The 20,958-nt window shown below is 46.9% G+C and overlaps 1 protein-coding gene across 6 annotated transcripts in view; it reads left to right on the forward strand.

Moving 5' to 3' along the window:
* LOC135398297 (zinc finger protein SNAI2-like) overlaps positions 1-20,958 on the forward strand; it is an 84,890-nt gene that overhangs the window by 4,617 nt on the left and 59,315 nt on the right. For all 6 annotated transcript variants that reach the window (XR_010424074.1, XR_010424078.1, XR_010424077.1 and 3 more), the window contains exon 2: positions 13,412-13,489. Coding sequence is in view for 2 of the 6 variants with exons in the window: in XM_064629728.1 (XP_064485798.1) it covers positions 13,412-13,489 (78 nt within the window). In the remaining 4 variants the exon portion in view is untranslated. The remainder of the gene's footprint in view (positions 1-13,411; positions 13,490-20,958) is intronic.

Raw genomic sequence — 20,958 nt, forward strand, 5'->3', positions numbered from 1 at the left:
CAAGGTCGGAGTCTTAGGAAGCTGTTATAACGGCTGTCGTAGCGTTTTCCGAATGCCCATATCATATTGATGGCGCTTCAAAACGATATGAGCATCACGGACTGAATCACACGATGCATCGAACGGAATCTGGTTTGCTGGCAATGCCCCCCCCCCCCCCCCCTTTGGATTTGGTACAGTTTTAGCCAAAGTTTCGCATAATTTATTTTTCGTGTCTGCTCATCTTTAGGTCCAAAGCAAACGGTTCAGTGCAGCTGCGGTCCTAGAGAAATAGAACATTGTTTTGAATCGGATGGGACGGTTTGCTTTTTATGTTGCGATAGGAGGGTTCATTTGAGGTGCATAATAGCATAGGAAATTTGAATTTAGTTCCACCAGTTAGTGTTATGACACGAACCAAGAGCTGCAGAGAGATAGTTTGACAAAGGTACGGTCCCCATACAGCAGATAGCGTGCAAGAAAACAATAGTACAGTAATAACCAAGTACAATAACAAACAATAAATCCCAATATCAAATCAACAATATCAAATCCCAATCCAAAAGCAAACCAACACCAATACATAGCGCATATGTTAAATGGTGCCAACCGAATCCTCGAATCCTAGGCAGGGATTCGGGAATCCGAATCCCAGTGTCCAAAACTGCGAATCGAATCTTTCAAATCCACCAACCACGTTTGTTTGTTTCTTTTTAAAATTGGCGCCTGCGGAGTCCGCCGAAAGCCTGATTGGCCGGCGGATGTTTTCTTGTATGTTTGTTTACATTGCTCTGGACTGAAAGAGTTCAGGCAGGAACTCTTACATTACAAGTTTAAAAGTAGCACGGTTTTGCTTTTGATTGTTTCTTAGTTTTACGGAAACAACTCGAGAATTTATGTATTTCCTGTAGTCGATGAACAACATGTTACATAAATTACACTTAGGAAGAAGTATATGGATATGTTTTCTCCTGAAAGTGAACTATTATACAATTTGATTTTCAATAAACAAATATATCATATTCTGCTTCAAAATACTTTTCAGTATAGGTGTTTTTTCCCCTGGCTTTTTAAACTCTCTCTTTTTTTCTTTTTCTTTTTTAAGAAAGGATTCGAAAGATTCGTGGATTCGCAGAAACCTTCCTTGGATTCGGATTCGGATTCAGAAAATTCTGGATTGGTCCCATCACTATAAATACATAATTTCTTTGCACGAGGTACAACGCAAGTGTATTATACTACGTGTCCAAATGTTGACACTATGGCAACAAAAAAAAAAAAGTATGGTAACGCCTATTGAAAATAGCGTTTGGGTGTGCGAAGGTGGGCGCTTTCGGGATTAATGTTTCTGTCAAAGGTTGTGTTTATGAGTAATGGTAGTCTGTACGAGAGGGGGGCACTTGGGTACCAGTTAGTCCTGGGACATTGAATAATATGATGGAATGATAATGGAATATACCATGTTGCACTGCACGTAAGTCTTTGGTCTTATGCAGTTATACGCAATTGGCTTTCGAACCCTGTTGAATATCCAATTTCAGCTAACCTGGGCCCCGAGGCAATTCGATCATGACCGAAATTTGATTACCCTTCGTAGGAGAATGCTAAAATGTGTACTAGTTAAATATATGAAAAAAAATATTCATGTTGTGTGACCCTTCCCATCTGAGGATGCGTGTCTCCTTGAGGCTCAGCAAAACTCGCTCCAAACTGAGCTCGTGTATGCCACGTTCAGAGAACCCAGAACCAACTCAACTCCTGCAATGGATCCCAGTTCTGACTGTGTTAAAGGAGCATGGAAGGACTAAAAAAATAATATATATATATATATATACTACCTTTGACAATAAAGTTCGGTGACCGAGGTTGGCGTGCCTAAGGCATCAAGTAACGCAGTTATATATAGGCTCGTGGTGGTCTGGCAACAGCGTGTGTTATGGCTGAGTTGGTGTTGAAATCAGCCGTCCAGTGCAAAATGGAGCAAAGATGAATTTGCTGTTCTGCTTTAAACCAGGGAAATCAGCGAAAGAAACTCACGCTGTGCAGAAGCAAGGGCACGAAGATGATGCTGTGTCCTTGAAGTGAGTGTATGAATGGTTTAAACGTTTGATGTTTTTAAATCGCACGAAAAGCCGACGTATCCGAGATTCAGCACAGTGTGACGAGAGTGCCGAATATCATCCCACTTCACTGTAGTTCCCAGCACCTGTATACAATGGTTCTCAACAGTGCATTGCCATGGACGGGGACAACTTCAAGGCGGCCCCGGTCTTGAACTCTGACGTAGCAAGCGTTATCGTTATATTTAAAGTTCGCGCACTCCAAAGTCGTTTTGGTAGGCTCGCGCAAGAGCTAGGGTTGCCACCAGGCCGGCATTATACCGGCAGGGCCGGTTATTTGCTCGCTCTGCCGGTTGCCGGTAGGAAGGGGATACCGGCAGCCTTTTGCCGGTATTTGTGGCTCAACGCCTTTCATAGGGGTTTTTACGGAGTTTTCCTTTCAACATTCCACTACAGCTTGAATAAATCTGGAACACAGACCCAACTCCGTAGCCACCAGTCGTTTTCTTAGTTATTCATTATTATTATCATTGTTGTCTTGAGCGAGTACGCTCGTTCGTTCATTCTCTCTCTCTGTATACTCTCCACCACCTCACCCACTTTCCCTTTCCCGCGAGCATTTCCTCCTTTCCCTCTATTCCACCTCCTCTCCCTCAGCCGGTATTTTGCACTCCGAAAGGTGGCAACCCTAGCAAGAGCTCGTGGCGAATTACGGGCGTTATGGGGATAACGACAAGTTGAAGATCGGGTATCGGGCTCCTGAACTATATGCATATGCCTTTGTGTTCGGACCTCATCCACCGGACTTTATTGTCAAAGGTAGTATATATATGTCAGGAGGACTAGAAATGGATTACAAGCCCTGTGATACACATCCGCACAAATAGTACGGGTGCAGCGCGCAATCTCGATGCGCAAGAGAGCTTTCAATTTCGCGGGTCAGAAAAGCTCATTCCCTCGGTTGCCAGTCTGTGACGTCATGTCTTCTGCTCAATAGTTAGTGGGCACGCGCCTTCATTTTCCTTCTTTTCTTTTTGCACTTGTAGTTTGCTCCGTCCGTCTCGTCCGGTCGTTCTCTCAAGCAGGCGATTCTCGGCAGCCAATAAAAAGTGCTCTGCAGAACTGACGTCACTACATGCAAGGAGTCGCTGAGCGAGGTCACAGCCGCTCCGCACATTCTTGTAAACTAATTTTCTCAGGAAATTCGCGCTTCCCAAACGAAATATTTTGCGTGACGGTTCCCGAAGGCATATCACGCGATAAAACAAAGTATGTTCGAAGTGCCCTTCATGCTGCTTGAGGACTTCGCTGCCGGGAACAAGAAGAAAACTCGGAATTCCTGTTATTTAGACAGAAACGAAAATGCTAGATCCACTTTGCAATTGTCTAATCACGTTCCAGTTTATATTCCCTTTTAAATTTGTGTTGCCATCGTCCACTGTTCACTGAATTGTCCGGATCGAAATGTTCCCGGTTGGCTTGGAGCGTGTTAGGTGGACAAGTTCTGTTGTACCTGGGAGGTACCCGGGTTCGAATCCCGGTGCCGGCTATGCTGTCTGGGGTTTTTCCTGGGTTTTCCTCAGACGCTTTCAGACATATGTCGGCACAGTTCCGTTAGAAGTCGGCCCAGGAAGCACATTCCCCAGGGCGTCAGTCGTGACGTTGCCCACATATGTGAGGCCGACAGCCCTTTCACCACCATCTGTTGTTAGAGTGTGGTAGAGCCATGAACGCTCAAAACGGCGAATACTTTTACGCGCTGTCTGCCTCGATTTCTATACCTGAAAACTGAATCTGTTTTCATGAAGTCAGTAGCGCGAAAGAAAGCAAATTGCGAGATCAACTTCCATCGGAGGCGTCACATGCACAATGTAACACGGCAGAACGGTATGTTTCTGTTTGTTGAAAATGGAGACGTAACTCACTTTGGGGGACACCTTGCATCCCCCTGTGGTGGGTGGTGGTGGCGGCGACTTGGCGTTGTCTCTCAAAGGTGTATGCTTCCCGTTTTCAATAAATCAGGAGGCAGAAACGGATGGCCGTTGGTTGTGGGTCTGTTACGAGCAGAATTTCTAGGTATACGAGACATTCCTAGCGGACCACCATCGAAGGAGTGTGCGAGCGGTGCGGGTACGCAAAACGTAATCTCTATTATGATAATGATAGTAACTGTTGTTGCAGCCAATGCAGGCGCAAAACGAGACGCACAACGCGCGTCACAACGTGACTCACACTCCCTTCCACTCTAAGAAAAAAAGGAGTACTTTTACTCCTTTTGGGGAGTAATTGCATTGCCACAAAAAATAGTCCCTTTCGGGAGTAAATGCACGGGAGTAAATGAATGTCACAGAGTGAAGACCGCATTTCACGCGCTGTCGTAAGAGTCCCAGGTACATAATTGGTGCGCATGCATGAAAATACTTTGAAGCAAACCGTCAACCGTGATATATCGAGTGATATAAAATCTTGCGCCATACTGGGGCACAATTTGCGAAGAAAGATGCGCTAACTGTTTCTTACTCTGTGTGGCTGGAAAATTGCAACGTTGTCTGAGTTATACAACCTTATGCCCTTCAAATTGACCAAGGGCACATATTTATGGTGACTGTTGCATTCAGGAGACCATTTGTGAAGTTTAGTGACAATTTGCAGTCCTGGGGAGTAAATGTCGGGACTAAATGTTGGGTTAGGGGAGTAAAATGGGGAGTAATTGCAGACTAGGGGAGTAGAAGCTGCAATTACTCCCCGTTTTACTCCTTTTTTTCTTAGAGTGTTCATGGAGTCTGTGGAAAGCCTCGGATTGTCACGTATAGGCCGCGCTATCTCAATGTATCTCTGCTCTGCTCTGCTTTGACGAATTCCCGTGTGCCAACTATTGGTCCTTGAGCCATTCTCTCCGACGGCGGTTGGGACCGCATATACTGTACGTTACCTAACTGAGGGCTCGTATTGCGCGGATCCGCTTTTTCTGCGCAATTCGTCGGTCACGGGCTGGCCAGCCGTATATAGTGCCCGAAAATCTCGACATCAACTTGGGCCCGATGCACTCTCAAAACGGAACTTCACCCCGGCCATAACACGCTCAAGGCAGACCACCGCACGAAATGATATATACCGTCGTACCTGCTGACTAGAGGAGAGAGCAGAGCGCACACCTTTCTGTGTCCACTAACATATTAACATAAATGCCAAGTGGCACCAGCTCCCGTGGCATAGTGTTTGGGATGACCGCTTTCCACGCAGAGACTGGGAGGTGATGCGGGTTCGAGTCCCCGCACCGGCTGTGCTGTCTCAGGTTTTCCCTGGGTTTCCGGCAGACTTTCCGGATGAATGTTTGTACAGTTCCCCCTCAAGTCGGCCCATGACGCATACTAACCCTTCTGTCCCCCACTCCTTCCTGCTGTCCTCTCCCCATCTGTTCACGTCTGTACACTGCAAAAAAATTCCATAATTTTACTCACAAGGGACTGCTAACTGTGTTGCCGGCATATGTGCCGTAACATAGTTATTGCGAAAAATTTGTTTGGAGTGCACACTGCGCAGCTCCCATAAGCGAATAGAATGACACTTGCATTAAAGGGATATTAAACTGCGAAAGCCCAGTTCGGAACTGTGAAGTGTGCACTCCAAACGGATTTTGTGCAGCACATATATATATTTATATAGGTTACGGCACATATGCCGGCAACAGAGTTAGCAGTTACTTGTGCAGTAAAATTACGGAAATTTTTCTTACAGCGTACGTCGCTCATACAATCTCAGAAAAAAAAGGGTGGAGCAGTTATACCTTTCAGGAGGTAATATTTGTCGCATATGTTGTGCCTAAAAAGGTTGCCAAGTTCTACCTGCTACCTCACTCTCTGCCACGAACAATAGGGGTTACCACTTCTGATTCGGTGAGCGTGGGGGCGTACGCCTTTTTGTAGTAATTTGGATATGTGATAATTGCTTTTACCACCCTTTTACACCCTTTATCAGACGCTATGTTGATCTAGGTGGTAACTATAGAAGTAACCACCTTTTGACACCCCTTTTTTCTTTGAGTGTAGCCACAGTTGCTTCGCGGCGCTAACACGGAATAACAATAATGGCTGCATCTTTTGGCAATCTGCCAAACGCGTTTAAATGTGGTAACCTTATGGCCGCACTCATTTCGGTGCCCATGTAACTTCTTCCTACTTCTCTTCTCTCTCCACAACTGTTACTGACTGACCTACACGGCTGTCGATGTTGGTGGGCCCTACATCGCTATCGCTATCGTTATCGCTTTAAAAGGCGTACCATTCCCATTTCTAACAGATTCATTGTGATTCGCTGTGTTTTGCACTACCATCCGACTAGAGTGTGTGTATTTTTTCGCCTTCATCGATCAAAGTACGGGAGAGGGACCATATATCATTTGGTGGTGGTGGTGGTGGTTTTTTACCCAACCACCATTCCATCATTTTGGAATGGTGGTTGGGTAGTACAGTGTTAAGTGGTGAAGCTCATCTTTTAGCCCTTTCACCATCACCACCACCACCACCATCATCTTTTAGACTTTAAAGCACGCGCGACTCCAGAATCACAACTAAAAAAAAAAAAGAGAGAAGGGAAGGAAAATTGCAAATGAAGATGCAAATGAAAAATTCCGCTGGTGGAATATATATGATCTAGTCATGTTCTGTATGATATGTCGGCGACAAGAGGTGCCGTCGCTGTCCTGTCACTCTTTTTTCGTACAGTGAACTACTTTCTCCACCGAGAAGTTGTCCCCGCGCCTATATTTACGGGAAACCGATGCACGATTCAAATCGCTTAATCCCCCCATGCCTCCAAGATCAGTGTCTCAGTTATAACAGTAAGACTAATATTTGAGACAAAACACCTAATCAGATGACATCGGACCGACTTGGCCGCCCACAGTGCTGAAACAATACTTGTTGATGCAGCTGTCAAATGGCACAGCAGTATTCTTTGGAGGTACGAGCGTTCTAGTATATGCTTTTCATTATAGGCGGATGGTCACCATTCCTTCCGGTGACGTTTAGACCACACACGGGAAAGCACGCTACGCCGCACGCTCCTATCTTGACGTCACGACACTGGGTAGGCGACTGCACTACAATATCCGCTGCTCCATCAAAAGCTACCCATAATGCGGGACCGGTGAACCCTGAGCTCCAGCAAACAGTGCGACAGGAACAGCCGAATCCGGTGTTTTGTCTCCAGCAGGCAAAACGCGCATGTATGGACCATATACGTTCGGAACCCCCGTTCATTTCCCCCTCCCGTCTTCAAGAGTGAACGCACAGGAAACAAAAACCTAGCCTCGGTACATCACCGACTTATGTTCCCCTCCATCCGGAGAGAGAGGACATGACCTCGAAAGCGTATAGTATACGGACCAACATTATGAGGTATGCGTGTGTGAGACGGTCTTTTGGCCAGACCTTCCACGTTTTCTTGGTGTTTTGCTGAAACGTATTCCGGCGCGTGCACTCCGGGTACGACTGCACGCCGGCGCCCCCTCAATTTCCTTCTCATAGCACACGACGTCTTCACCTGTCCGGCTCCCCCACACACAAGCTCCAAGAGGGCCCCCATCGCAGCCCAGCTGTTCGGTTTAGCGTGTTTGTTAGGGGCGCCTCGACAGGTGTCTATTGCGGGCAGCTTCCGCCGGAACCTGATGAGGAGCCGTCGCGTGGCGGTCTGCCCCCCTTCTGTCACGTTTCATTGGTTCGCTGGGCCGCCTGCAGGCGCTTTGTACGGGCCTGAACCCCCCCGAGGATGGTCTCCGGAAACGACGGCTTCCACCCACTACAACTCCAGCAAACCCATGGGCGAAGCAGAGCATGTGGACGTAACGAATCAGTGGGTAATTAGGGGGGAACGATATACCGCCTCCCAAGGAGCCCTGTTCCTGTCAGCGTTCTAACGGGCTCAGGCCATTCTGGTTTCCGCTAGTCTTCTCTTTTTATTGCGGTAATTGCGGACAACTGTCCCATCATCTCTGCATAAGTGTGTGCGCGCGACGATCGAGGTAAAGATCTCGACCGTCCGGATAATAGAAATATCGGTATCGTGTAGGAGCTGAGCGTTTGGGACCCCAAGAAAAGGAACGCTGCATTTTCGGCACTTATTTATTTATTTGTTTCGCTACAACAACGCAGCATCGAAGCTACAGCCAAAAGGCAATCTGGTTACCTGATAGCTTTCCATTCATCAATACATCTAAAACACACTGGCTAAAAAACGTGCATTCAAACACATAATATGCAACGAGGGAAAGAGTAGCAACTCGCTATAGTCGTGTTCAACTCAAGACCGGCATTTCGGGTGTTGAAGGAAAATGTTGTGGTATATTCTAAGTGCACTAAACTATTAAAATAACTTCCCCAACACAAGTGTGATCCGAAGCAATTACAAATACAACATTTCAAACCCTATGTTGTCTTTTGGTGGTTAAATCATCATCTCATCATCGTATCTCTATTTGTGTGTGTGTGTGTGGTGGTTAAAAATAGGGAGAAGAAGATGCACTCGCAATGCCGTTCTTAGGTTGAGCACGACTATAGTAACTTGTGGACCTATATAATGCGCTATGGTGAAAGTGTACTCGACTCCTGTTATCGACTTGCTGTTTTTGTGCATTTTAACTTTAAAAAAAGTGTACCTGATGGGCCATGACATGGCAAGAAACTATCTGCGGGACTGAGCAGGAAATACTGACAAAAAATACTTATGGAGCCCCAAGTTACGTCCAATAAATGTAAAAGAGTGTTGTGTGCATCCATGTGAACCTGCGTTACAAGTTTTACAGCGAAGGCGGTAATAGACGAGCAGAAAATGGGCACCGTGGGTGCCGAAATTAATTATATTACTTATATAATAATAAGTATCTAATTATACGATTAATTACATAATATAAATTAATTACGTAATGTTTTAAATATTAGTTTTAGACCCGAGGAGGAATAGGCAAGTTGTAGATAAGAAACCCCGGACTCAGTTGTTCCCAATCAAGTACCTCTTCCGTGTGGTTCCCTTTTCCAGGCTCCAAGAAACGCGGCAGGCAGATCGCTCGGCAATAACACGCCACCAACCATCCAGCCAAGGAAGGCGCGCGAAATTACCACGTGACAACGCGGACCCGGGGGCTTTAGAGCGCCCGCCTCGATATTAGCCCCGTCAAGCGAGCTGTGTCGGAATGCTTTGCTTGTTGTACCTTGCGTTTATTCGGGTTGTTTCGTGTCATGTAGCGCTCCCAGCGAAGGAACAGTCCTCTCTGTACGGCTGTCTACAGTAAGGGTGAGAATTCCGTTCTCCGGCCGGACTCGAGGCACTAAGCAGCTCACGAGAAGTCGTTTCCTCTGTTTTTCTGATTGGTAATAAGGCACCGGGCAGATACTGGTGAATGAAGAGGGGCACATAATTTCCTGTCGGCTGCCATCTTCTAAAACTAAAGGAAAAAAAGGAAGTGGAATTTGGGAACGAACTACAGTTTCTATTCACCTAGATTGCAAGTATAACTCCCCATTTTACTCCCCAGCACTCCCCGCAAATACTCCCCGCAAATACTCCCCGCAAATACTCCCCGCAAATAGTCCCCGCAAATAGTCCCTACACATCGCATGAACTTCCGTGCATGCAGTCCCGAACGGGACTATGTAGTGGTTGTAGCAATGCATGTGGTCTTCAAAAGGACTGAGGGACTGAAATTATTATTATTTTCTGAGAGTGCAGAGTATAGAAGTCACACTTTTAAATATCAGATCCGTGGCAGCGAAAACACGCGAATAGTTAGTGTTATAGAAGTGAACTAACAGGCGTGAGTAAACCTATAGGTATAGAACCGGCCCCGAAAGGACGGGTGTAATTGTGTACTGAGTACAATTTGCAGTTTAAAAAAGAAAAATCTATATTGACACCGCGAAGAACGCGCAATTTATAACAAAAAATCTCGCGGCAGAGTTATTTCTTGAAACGCGACTGAGGAATACGATCATTCCAAATGCATTCCAGTCGTTCGATCATCCTGTCAAGCTTACTCGTACGTGTATACGGGACGAAAACAATTCTGATAATTCGTGGCTTTACGCCGCGAGACAACTGTGATGAAAACAATGCCCTTTTCACTCTCGTACAACCCGAACTTACGCAATAATTGGTGGAAACAAACAAAATTAATTGGCTGCACCTTTGGGCTTTGTGCCAAAGGCGTTTAAATGCGGTAGCTCTATTCACACTTTCACTGTTCACAAACAGAGGGCACAACCGGAAGTTGTCTTGTGTTCCCAGCGTCAGCGGCTACATGTGGCGCCACGCCGTGTCACTCATTTCAGTTAAACCCTTTCATTGTTTACAAATAGTTTGTGCCTTCTGTTTGTAAACAGTGAAAGGGTGAATAGGGTCTTTTGAAACGCAATTAAAATTATATTACCACATGGTGGTGACACTTGACAGTGCCATGGGAGATGTCACGTGGTCCTATAGAACTACGGATAGACCTACACGGTGGTTGACCGTATATAAGACTATCGCTTTAATATCACGTTTGCAACACTGGAATCGTGATTCTCTGTTTGTACACTCCAATATCCGCGCATCACGCAACGAAGGGCAATTCAAACGGGCATTAAAGTGCATAAATGTCTCCTCGCGGGATGAAAGATGTCGTTACCTTAACAGCAATACAAAAGGAACAGGATTCATCTGTTGCGTTGTTCGTGATCTATGATTGATAGGAAAAAAAAAAACGCAATATACGCTTTCGCTCTCCTTCTCAAGAAGGCGGAGCGGGCTCCCATTGGTCTCCTGAGACAATTTGTCCAATCATCGCGGGAGATCGCTTGAGGAGACCAATCCGATGCCTCTCCGCATTGTTGCGCTTCTTGAGTAGGAGACGGAGAGAGAAAGGGTAGATTGCGGTTTCTTACGCTCATAAATCACGAACGACGCAACGGGTGACTACCGTTCCTTTTGTGTTGGTGTCAAGGTAACGGCATCTTTTTCATTCCGCGAGGAGACATTTTTGCACTTTAGCACCTCTTTATCGACTGCACACATGCGGTGTAAAGGCTTCCAGGAGCAATTCTCTGCCATGACGCCGTGCCTTGAACAGTAATACTACAGTAGCAGTATATAGCGGATGACGGTGCTTTCGGTTTGAGATGCCGCCTTTGAGATGGTTCTTTCATCGACTGTCCCATGGGCTCCTCTATCTTTGGGCGTGCTATTTTCAAAAGGCAGCAGCACCGACACTTTTTGGGCCATGCAGCAGGTCTTCACTACCAGTGGGGTATTGGTGAATGATCAGTTGCTTGTACATTTGTCAGCGGCGGAGCAGGTCTGTCGGTCGCAGACGCCGTGGAGGACCCGCGCTATTTTTTCCACCTGGCTGGCGGCACGCGGGCGGACGAAGCCAAACTCATGCATCTGTCAGGTTCATTGCAGGAACCAAGCCATGAGTGCACGTGTTGCGTAGCTTTACCACATTTTATGCTGGAAATCGGCATCACCAAACTAATACCGCTGCCTGATTTGTTGTCAAGGTGCTGTGTTCTTTTGCGAATTCTTTCACCTAGGATAAAAACGGGATTTTTTAAAGAAATCTCTGTCCGATATCTGCCTATTTGTGTTCCTCATACTGCGCAAATGCTTCTTGGCATGTTTGTGTGAATGGGTAAGTACATAGTATGCAGAAATGGCGTATGAAATCTCAGCATGGTGAGGTGCACCGTTGTTCGCTATATTTTGAGCACAACTAATATGTTACAGGAAAGGCGTACCTACGCTCCCGTGGGAAGGCAGAATGACGTCACTCTGAATGCGGGCAAACTTTCGTCCATTCTCGTACATGGAGGCCCTTATATACACGAAAGAGTCACAAAAATTTCGAAAGAAGTTACAGCTTGCGATACGTTTGAAGGTGCATGTTCACCCTCTGCACGTGTCATCACGCTCCAACTATAGTGCAAGCTAATCAATGTATGAAATGTCGTTGGCTGACGGCTGCAAGGGCGATATGCTGTTAATGACCCAAGAATAATTTCGGGCTTACAAAATTTAAGGCGGTTACTCGTACAATCTATCAATCAATAAAACATGCACTTTTACGTGGAGCATGTTTCTAGTTTCTTTGTGAATGCGTACTAAAAATATCGCAAATATCGCAATATGAGTGAATATAGCACAAAAACAGACCGCAATACATTTAAATAGATTAGATTCCAGGAACAAAAAAATATAATCGCAACATTTCTAATTGGTTTTTAAAATTTTCTAGATTCAAAATTTTCTAGAAAAAGGCGTACGTCTCCCATTTTCAACGGAACTTCTGTTTTAAGAGCGTGTACCTCAGCTGGTGTTGACAAATTTGATAAATACACTCTAAAAACAGATGGTGGTGGTGGTGGTAGTGCTCAAAGAGCTCGCCGTTGTCGGCCTCGCAGAGGTGGTTCTAAAAACAGAACTTGACCACATAGCATGCTCTTAGCCAATCACCATTCCGAATGACATCGTTCTGCCCCCTGATTGGTTAAAAACGGGAGCCGTACGCCTTTTTGGAACACTTATGCAGTTCAAAAAAAGGCGTACGCCTCGCGCTCCCCGCAAATCGCGAGTGATGAAGGTATCATTCCGTGCAGTAGTTGGCCTTCACCGTGCTATGTGGTGAAGTTCTGTTTTTAGCGTGTTACCTTAGAGACTCGCTCTTGAAACAGAGTTTCACCGCATAGCACGCTCCTATAGCCAACCATCATCCGGAATGGCATCGTTCTCCCTTCTGATTTGTTGAAAACGGGAGACTTATGCAGTCATGCGAATTGTCACAAAAAGGCGTACGCCGCGCGCTTTCCACAAATCAGTGGTGATAACGGGATCATTCTGTGCAATGGTTGCCCCTTTAGCGTGCTATGTGGTGAAGTTCTGTTTTAAGGGTGCGCTTCTTCTATAGGCGCAGTCTTGTAGAAGGACAGTTCCTTTACCTGTGGCTTCATGTTATGGGGGAATTTATGAAACGTTATGAGCATAAATACACACATTCCATTAGCTAACTGGACACTCCGAAAACAGGACTTCAACGCATAACACGCATTGCGCCAAGCTTGAGCCGAATGATACAGTTAGCTCTTCTGATTGGATAAGAGAGCGGGGAGTACACCTTTGTGTGGAAATTAACATACTCGTATATCCAAATTGCCACAAAAAGGCGTACGCATCGAGTGCATTTTCAACAAATGAAGAAAGGCATGAGATCATTCTGTATGTCAGTTGGTTCTGCGCGTGTTGTGCGGTGAAGTTCTGTTCTTAGATTGTAACTGAGTTGCACTCCCATGCCTGGCAGTTCACGACATGAATATCAACAGCGTTCGTCTTCTTGTCATTACCAGGTTCGTAGACGTCTTCGCCAACGACAACGTCCCTGTTCTGTGATAGACGTCCGCAGCCATCCCACGCCGAGACTGAAGGTAAGCCCGGTTATAGCGATATGGCCGTGCTCTAAGCTCATCCCCCCCGTGGCCGTCCCATGTTTGTCCACGTGCGAAGGTGTGAGAGGAGGCATTAAGCAGGCCTTCTATGTCTAGGTGGTGGTGTCTAATCTTTGAAGCAGCTGACATCACACCGCTAGGCCACGATGTCACAGTTTCTTTTCCCGTCTCCTTTTTCTAGCGTGCTTCCGATCTCCTATAACATGCTAACGTGGTTGCACAGTAAAGGACCGTCGTATCTGGCAACTATAGCAGCCGTACGCTAGCCGCAGCCAGGTGCCGAAAAACTTGGAATATGAAAACTGGACTAGATTGTTAAGAAAAGGGGGTATGGAATGTATTGAAAACCATTTTTGCTGAATGCCTTCACCATAAGCGTACTGTGATCTATAGAACGCAGATAATTACCTCCAACTGTCGTATAGGCAAGTGTCATGTAATGTATTGCACGTTCATTCATTTACTATAGTCTAGTCTCCTCATCTAGAACATTAGCGACTTCGGTAGAGGCCACTTTTGACCGCGGACTACGAAGTGGCAGTAGAAGAGCACTTCGGCCAGTGCCGTGTATTAAAAGGGAGTCTGGCCATTAATGGGACCTGCATATACCTGAGGCTCCACCTGCTTTTTGAGGTATCTAGCCAATCACAGGTCGAAATACAGTTTCCTATTATTACAGGCCATCCAGTACTTATACCTCACGCTTATTTACTGAGTGCCACCATTTTGGAGAAACTGGATTGATTTGGATTGAAACTGATATCACTGGTGACAGACCAAAACGGCGGATTTTGCGCCCACTTTTATCAACGCCATCTGCATGGAGAGAGGCATGTTGGGAAGACTCAGAACCGCACAAAACGGTTGCTGGCAGAACTGATTGGCCAGGAGAGCGGCAAAACTGCTCTCTTCGTAACAGACGGCTGTCGGTATGGGCTTTAAATCACGTAACGTGAGTAGATGGAATAAAAAATGCGCAAAGATGTATGTATAAATAAAATGCAATGATATAATGCAAAATCTTACGCATCAGTGGCGTCTTTGGTGCTATTTTCTTGAGATCGCGGTCTTCACTAGGCCTAACGGCAGCGACGAAACATGTCGTTTTCGCGTAAATAATGATGGCGGAGCGAAAGTTGAAGACGATTTTGCAGCTAGTTACAAGAGGATGCATACTCACAGAATGAAATTAGAGTAGTTTATGAAAAAAAAATTGTCATGAAATCTCAGCTTCGCCGTTCCAAGCACCATCTTCCATTGTGGAGAAATTTTGGTGTCATGGCGGCCCCCATGGAAAACGGCAACCAATGAAATGCGCCCAAGTTTTATTGACAGGTCGCGAACCTCTTTTTTTAGGCTCCTCCTAATGGCCAGACTCCCATTTAATACACTGCACTGAGTTCGACGACAACTGACCTGAAGCTTCTTCCTCGGCATACTGTCAGCGGGTCGATACATGTAAGCTTGCGCTGGCGCGTATAGGTTGTTGCGCCGGAAACTCTCCTTTACCTGCCTTTTAGCCAACATCTCAAATATCGCCTCTCGTCACTCATTCGCAAAATATCTGAAAAATTTTTTTTGCCCGTGAAAACTAAACATAATTGCGAATTTATACTCAGAAAAAAGGGGAAATGCCCGAAAAAAGTATTTACAGGTACAGAGCCATCGGCATTGCATCATCGCCGCGCTGCAGTGGAGCTGTTTGATCATATCTACTTTAGCATGATGGAGAGAAGGAATTCTGAGGCTGGATCACAGAGATTGATCGGTTCGCACACTTGGCCGGTAATCATCAGGTGCAGGCGCTGTCTAGGTTTTTCGACACAAAATGGTGCAATTTACTGTGACGTACTTTGACGCGTACAGATGAACGTGCCGTGATTCGTCGATCGCTGGTTGTCCTACCGCGATGACAGAGCAGTTTCCGTGTACGTTAGTTTACTTTCTTTCTTTTCTTTTTTTCATCTTCTATACTGCCTTTTGCAATATCTCCCTTGCCGTCTGTCCTCCACTTTGCTGGTGACGTAGCAGAAGCGCAAGTGTCGGTGCATTCAACTTTCTGTCCAGTAACTTGCGCTTTGGGCTGTTTTTTTTTGTTCTCTTACTTTTGCACTCGTCCGCGGAGGGGGCGATATGGTCTGTATCATCTGCTTCCTGACGTGGAAGAAAACAAGAGGAACCAGACGCTTTCCTTCACGTGCACTGAACAAGGTGAATCTATATGGGCAAGCTTTTTGATATTTCGGGAGCCTGCGAAATTCTATTATGTTTCATCTCGTGCAACAGCTGCGACGGGGAACGCGCCGCTACAATGGCTGCTCGTGGCACGCGTCCTTTGTGGAGTGTAGGCACGCGCCACGTGACATATGGACCCACTATTGTTTGAAGAGCAACCTCCCTGCCAACAGATGGCGTTCGTTTTATGGAGCTAGGTAGAGCGTTGGTGTGCGTGCGCCTAGGCATCACCTGTCCAGGCTGGGAGGGATTCGTCACCTGCTTGGGGTTCGAAACCCCCTCACGTAGCGGTTTTTCTCGCTTCAGAGAAAGGCACTGAGGTTGACGGTTGGTTATTAGCGGGTGACTGTAGTGCAACGGTAGATCCGGCCTAACGGGATGCAGAACTATAGGCCCCGCTTTCTTCTCCAGCGCGCCCATTGAGAAGAGTACCATTCTGTCTTTCGCTTTTGGCGGACGATTGAAAGATTTGGCGGTGACACAACAGCGCCGCGCTGGTTAACAGAGTGGCCGCTGTTTGTGGTGCAGGTCTTGTAAACAGCGTGGGGTGCTTTTGGTGCGCGTCCGCAGGCTCCTGACCCCTCGACAACGTGCCTCCCCTTTATTCCTGTCCGCGGCATATGCATGAACTTGCCTAATTGTGCGCGAGCTTACGTGGTGTTCTCTTACCTATCTCACTTATATTTATGTGTTCTATACCTGGCGTCTGCGGGCGCTGCCTTTTGAGATATGATTGCTGTCGTGCCTTGGTACGCGATGATTGTTGACAACTCTGAAATAAGTCGAGGACGCCTGCGAGAGTACTTGTTGGAGAAGGGTAGATTTGGAGACATTATAGTTTTTCTTTCTTTTTTTTGTTTCCATTGGTTGCGACATACATAGCGTGGTAACTGCGGTCCTCATGTACCGTGCATGCAAGACGGCATTGTGTAAAACCACTGCACATAATGCTACTGTTATACCTCCTGATGTGAGAAGACCGCGTTTGAGCTACATCTGACATTTGAGCGACAGGAACGGCCACGTGCAAGCGGGCAACGTCACGACTATCGCAGGGGTGGGGTGGGGGATGGGGGGGATCGTGCGTCCTGGGCCAACTTCACAGAACTGTGCCGAGCAGAGAGGGGGGTAATGGCAGGATCGGCTCGCCGTTGTTGGCCACACAGAAGTGGGTTTCGTCACGACTATAGCAAGAAAAAAAAAAAAAAGACTGATGGAGGATAGAGGATGAAGGGCGGAGATGCGCAGAGGGTGCATGAGTTCGTCGGGGAGAGCAAAGTGTTAGATGGGTCACCGAGCAGGGGGGGGGGGGTGATGGCAGGATAGGCTCGCCGTTGTTGGCCACACAGAAGTGGGCGTCGTCACGACTATAGCCAAAAAAAGAAAATGAAAACGCATAGCAAAACAAAACACAAAGGAAGGACCGAGCAGAACTTAGCCGCGCAACACGCTCCTAGCCAACAATCATCCAGAATGACATTGTTCTCTTCCCCGATTTGTTGAAAATGGAAGGAGTACGGCTTTTTGTGACACTTATTTAGCTACGCTCATTAGCACAAAAGGGCGTACTCCCGCGCTTTCCCAAATGGGGTGCGTTAACTGTATCATTCCGTGCAATGGTCGACCTTCAGGGTGTTATGTGGCGCAGTTCTGTTTTAACAGTGTTGACATAAATTCAGAGTGTCCCAAAAAAGCATGCGCCTCCAACCTTGGGCAAATCAGAAGAGAGAACGGTATTATGACGAATGATTATTGGCTAAGAGCGTGTTGTGTCGTGGGGTTCTGTTTTCCGAGCGTGTAGTAATATCGATAAAAGAAACAGCTTTCGACGAATCAACCACAAAGAGCTGCTCCAATGCACGCACGCTGATACGAGGATGCACTCTGGTGGTGGTGGTGGTGTTGGCGGTGGTAGAACTGCTTACCGTGGTCGGCCACGCTCAGGCGGGCAACGTCACGGCTATCACGGGGGTGGGGTGGGGGGGTGGGGGGGGATCGTGCGTCCTGGGCCGACTTCACCGCATAACGCGCTCAAGGCCAACCAGCATTCAGACTGATAGCGCTCTGTCTCTTGATTTGCTGTGGACAAGGGACGTACGCCGGTTTTTGTAACACTTCACGTACATGTAAAGCGTTACAGAAAGGCGTACACCTCCAGTTTTCAACAACCAGAAGACAGAACGATATCATTCTGAGTGCTGGTGCTTCATGACCGTGTTATGCGGTGAAGCCCTGTTTATGAAGTGTTCTGTGCATGGCTAGATGGACGGATTCTGTGGGATTTCCCTTTTAAAGGCACTATAGCTTACGCCACCTAGCCTAATTTACGTGTAATAATGAAAATCAACACGGTATGGCCCGCCCGGCGGTTGTTTCGCACTCTGTAAAGCTAGCGGGAATCGACAGACAACGCAATTGATCGTGAAGCGCAGGTTAACGCTGTCGCAGACGGCTATCCTTCGCAGGCCGCTGTCACCAATTTGTCACGCCACGAGAGAAGGTATTTTTGGCAGCAGCTCTCTCCCCCGACAGAAACAACTGCACAGACCGTTCCACTCGACAGCCACTCTTGTGTACGTGCGTGGTACGGATGATTACACGCAGACGAATCTCGCCGCGCTTACAGGTCCCCAACAGTGATACATCCGGATTTTAATTGAACTAATCAAAATGCAGAGTCCCTCTGGAAAGCAGTGCAAAAAAGCAGAGAGTCGTACGCAACACCAACAACAACCACAAACTTTATTTAAATGGTTTTCATCACCAGGGACGATACCCTACCCCATTGCTGGCAGCGCAACTCTAGCCTAAGCCATATTAGTTCGAATTAATGGTTATCTTTACCCGGATATGTATATGGTCCCTCTTAGAACGGAAATTTCGCCGTATAACACGCTGAAGGCATTCCATTGCACATAGCGATACCGTTGTCACTCCCGATGGAAAGCGCGCCTTGTGGAAAACGCCGGGCGTACGCCATTTTGTGACAATTAACGTAACTGCATGCGTGTCACAAAACGGCCAGTTTTCAACATATCATGTGAGAAAACGATGTCATTCGGGATGATGGTTGGCTACAGTCTTAGAACGGAACATGACCGCATAACACGCTCATCGCCAACCATAATTTTGAATGACATCGTTTCTCCCTTGATTTGTTAAAAGAGGGAGGCGTACGCCTTTTTGTGACACCCATGCATTTATTGTAATTGCCATAAAAAGGTATACGCCCAGCGTTTCCCACGAACCAGGAGTGATTACAGTATCATTCTGTGCAATGGTTCAGCGTGTTATGCGGTGAAGTTCTGTTTTAGGAGTGTACATCGTGACTCTACTAGTTTGAGCTCTTCTCCGGGGCTTCTGTGGTCACAAGGTGAATTACTGGGTCTGTGGTGGTGCCTCTGTGCTTCCGAAATCACGTTACACCTGCGAGAAACAACGGGTTGTTTTCGATATGCCATTTTATTAGTCGGAGTTGAAATCGTTTTGAAGTAGTATCCCTATGGAGCGGAAGGAGTCTCGACTTTTGAGTTATTTCCCGCGCTTGAGCAGTCCTTTGATTTTGGAGATTTGCCAATCTGGGGGTGGGCTATGTTTCCTCTTTGCCTCACTGTCAGTAAGTAGGTCAAGGCTGTCTCTCTCAAATTCACAATCCCTTGATCAGTAATGCCGTCCTGTCTTGGTGATTGCCGAGCTTCTCATGAGCGGGGTGTCGACTTCAGTTCTCTCATGATAAAATAACCAGGCGTTGGGCTTGTCACTTGACTCATGATGGAACTTGGCATGTGCCGCTTTCGATTGGTAGGTAGTTAGGTTAGGGAATTGTGCGTGTGTCTCTGGCAGTAGTCTGCGACTACATTCAGCCACACACACATAAAGAGACGATGATGAGACGGGGCTGATGCCGGCCAGCATGCTGGGCGCTGCCCCAGTGCCAATTGTAGAGAATGAAATATGATTATGGAGATGGCAGTTCCGGTGATCAAAGCACGGTGGAGAGGCTGGTTGATGACAGAAACTCCCAAAAGTGACGGAGACCTTGATGCATATGAGCGGGACTAGACCAGGAGCCCAGCACCTTGCCGAGGGTAAAAGGGCGACGATCTACTGCACGCATCCCGCGCTGCAAGATCGTGTTCCCGCTGATTGGCGGAGCAGTTCATAACAGACCCCCACAGAAATGTCTCCTGTTTACCATTTTGAGTTTCTGAAAAAGGAATCTGGTCTTGTCTTGGATGTTCCTAGCTTCTCTCCGCCTTTGTCTTGCACGTCTTTGAGCGAGCCTCGAAGCCCTTCATACTCCGCGTTCGCATGATTGGTTAGGTCCTTGAATTTCGTTTTGGATGTCCCTTGTACGACGCGAACCATCCACGTGCACTGACGTGGTTCTTGAAATATCCGATTATGCCTCCCCGCCTGATTTTCAACTGCCACGGACCTCTAAGACATAATCATGGCACTGCTGTTCATGACGTCGTTCGGAGTAGCAAAGCCTTGGCCGATTTGTTATGGCTGTAGACCTTGATTCTATTGCTTCTATTGCTTATTCTAGATGCTCCCGCAGATTCCCAGTAATTCCAGCATCCCTGGAGGTGACGCTCCCGACGCCCAAACGAATGATACAGAACTTCGTCCGTACTTGAATTGCTCCGCCGCGCGGTTAATGCTCGTCACTCGAGTACGAGAACGATCAGTAGCTCTGATTCAGTGGAACGACAAGAAGTTAATCACTCTGTAGAGTAGAGTATCACCTTTTAGCAGTAGAGCTCACGTCGCACTGTGCATCAGTCTCCCTGTCCATGAAGTCGCTGCTTCATCGCTTTGGGCCGAGCGTTCCAGTGTCCAAGGTCGGAAAAGCGGCCTCTCCCAATTTATGGGGATTATTTACCGTTCATATCTGAACCGCCCTCGTTACTGTTGCGTTGTAGTTCGCTATTTAAATCATAAGCCTCGATCAATAAAAGCACATTGCGATTGTGTAAGGCAGTGGTTCCCCACATTTTGGTATTCGAAGGAACCCGTGCCGAAGGATCGTGCCATCAGGACTTGGAGGTACCTTCTACTATACAATAGCAACTGTGTAGAATTGGATGAGGCCAGCTATATGTCGTATCGATTTGTTTAATATTGTATTTTTTTATTGCTGATTTTTGAGGCTGGACTGTCGATAGAGCTGCTGATGAGTGGTGATGACGATAGCTGCTGGCACTAGA

This window comes from Ornithodoros turicata, chromosome 1 (genome assembly GCF_037126465.1).
Source record: "Ornithodoros turicata isolate Travis chromosome 1, ASM3712646v1, whole genome shotgun sequence".
NCBI lineage: Eukaryota > Metazoa > Arthropoda > Arachnida > Ixodida > Argasidae > Ornithodoros > Ornithodoros turicata.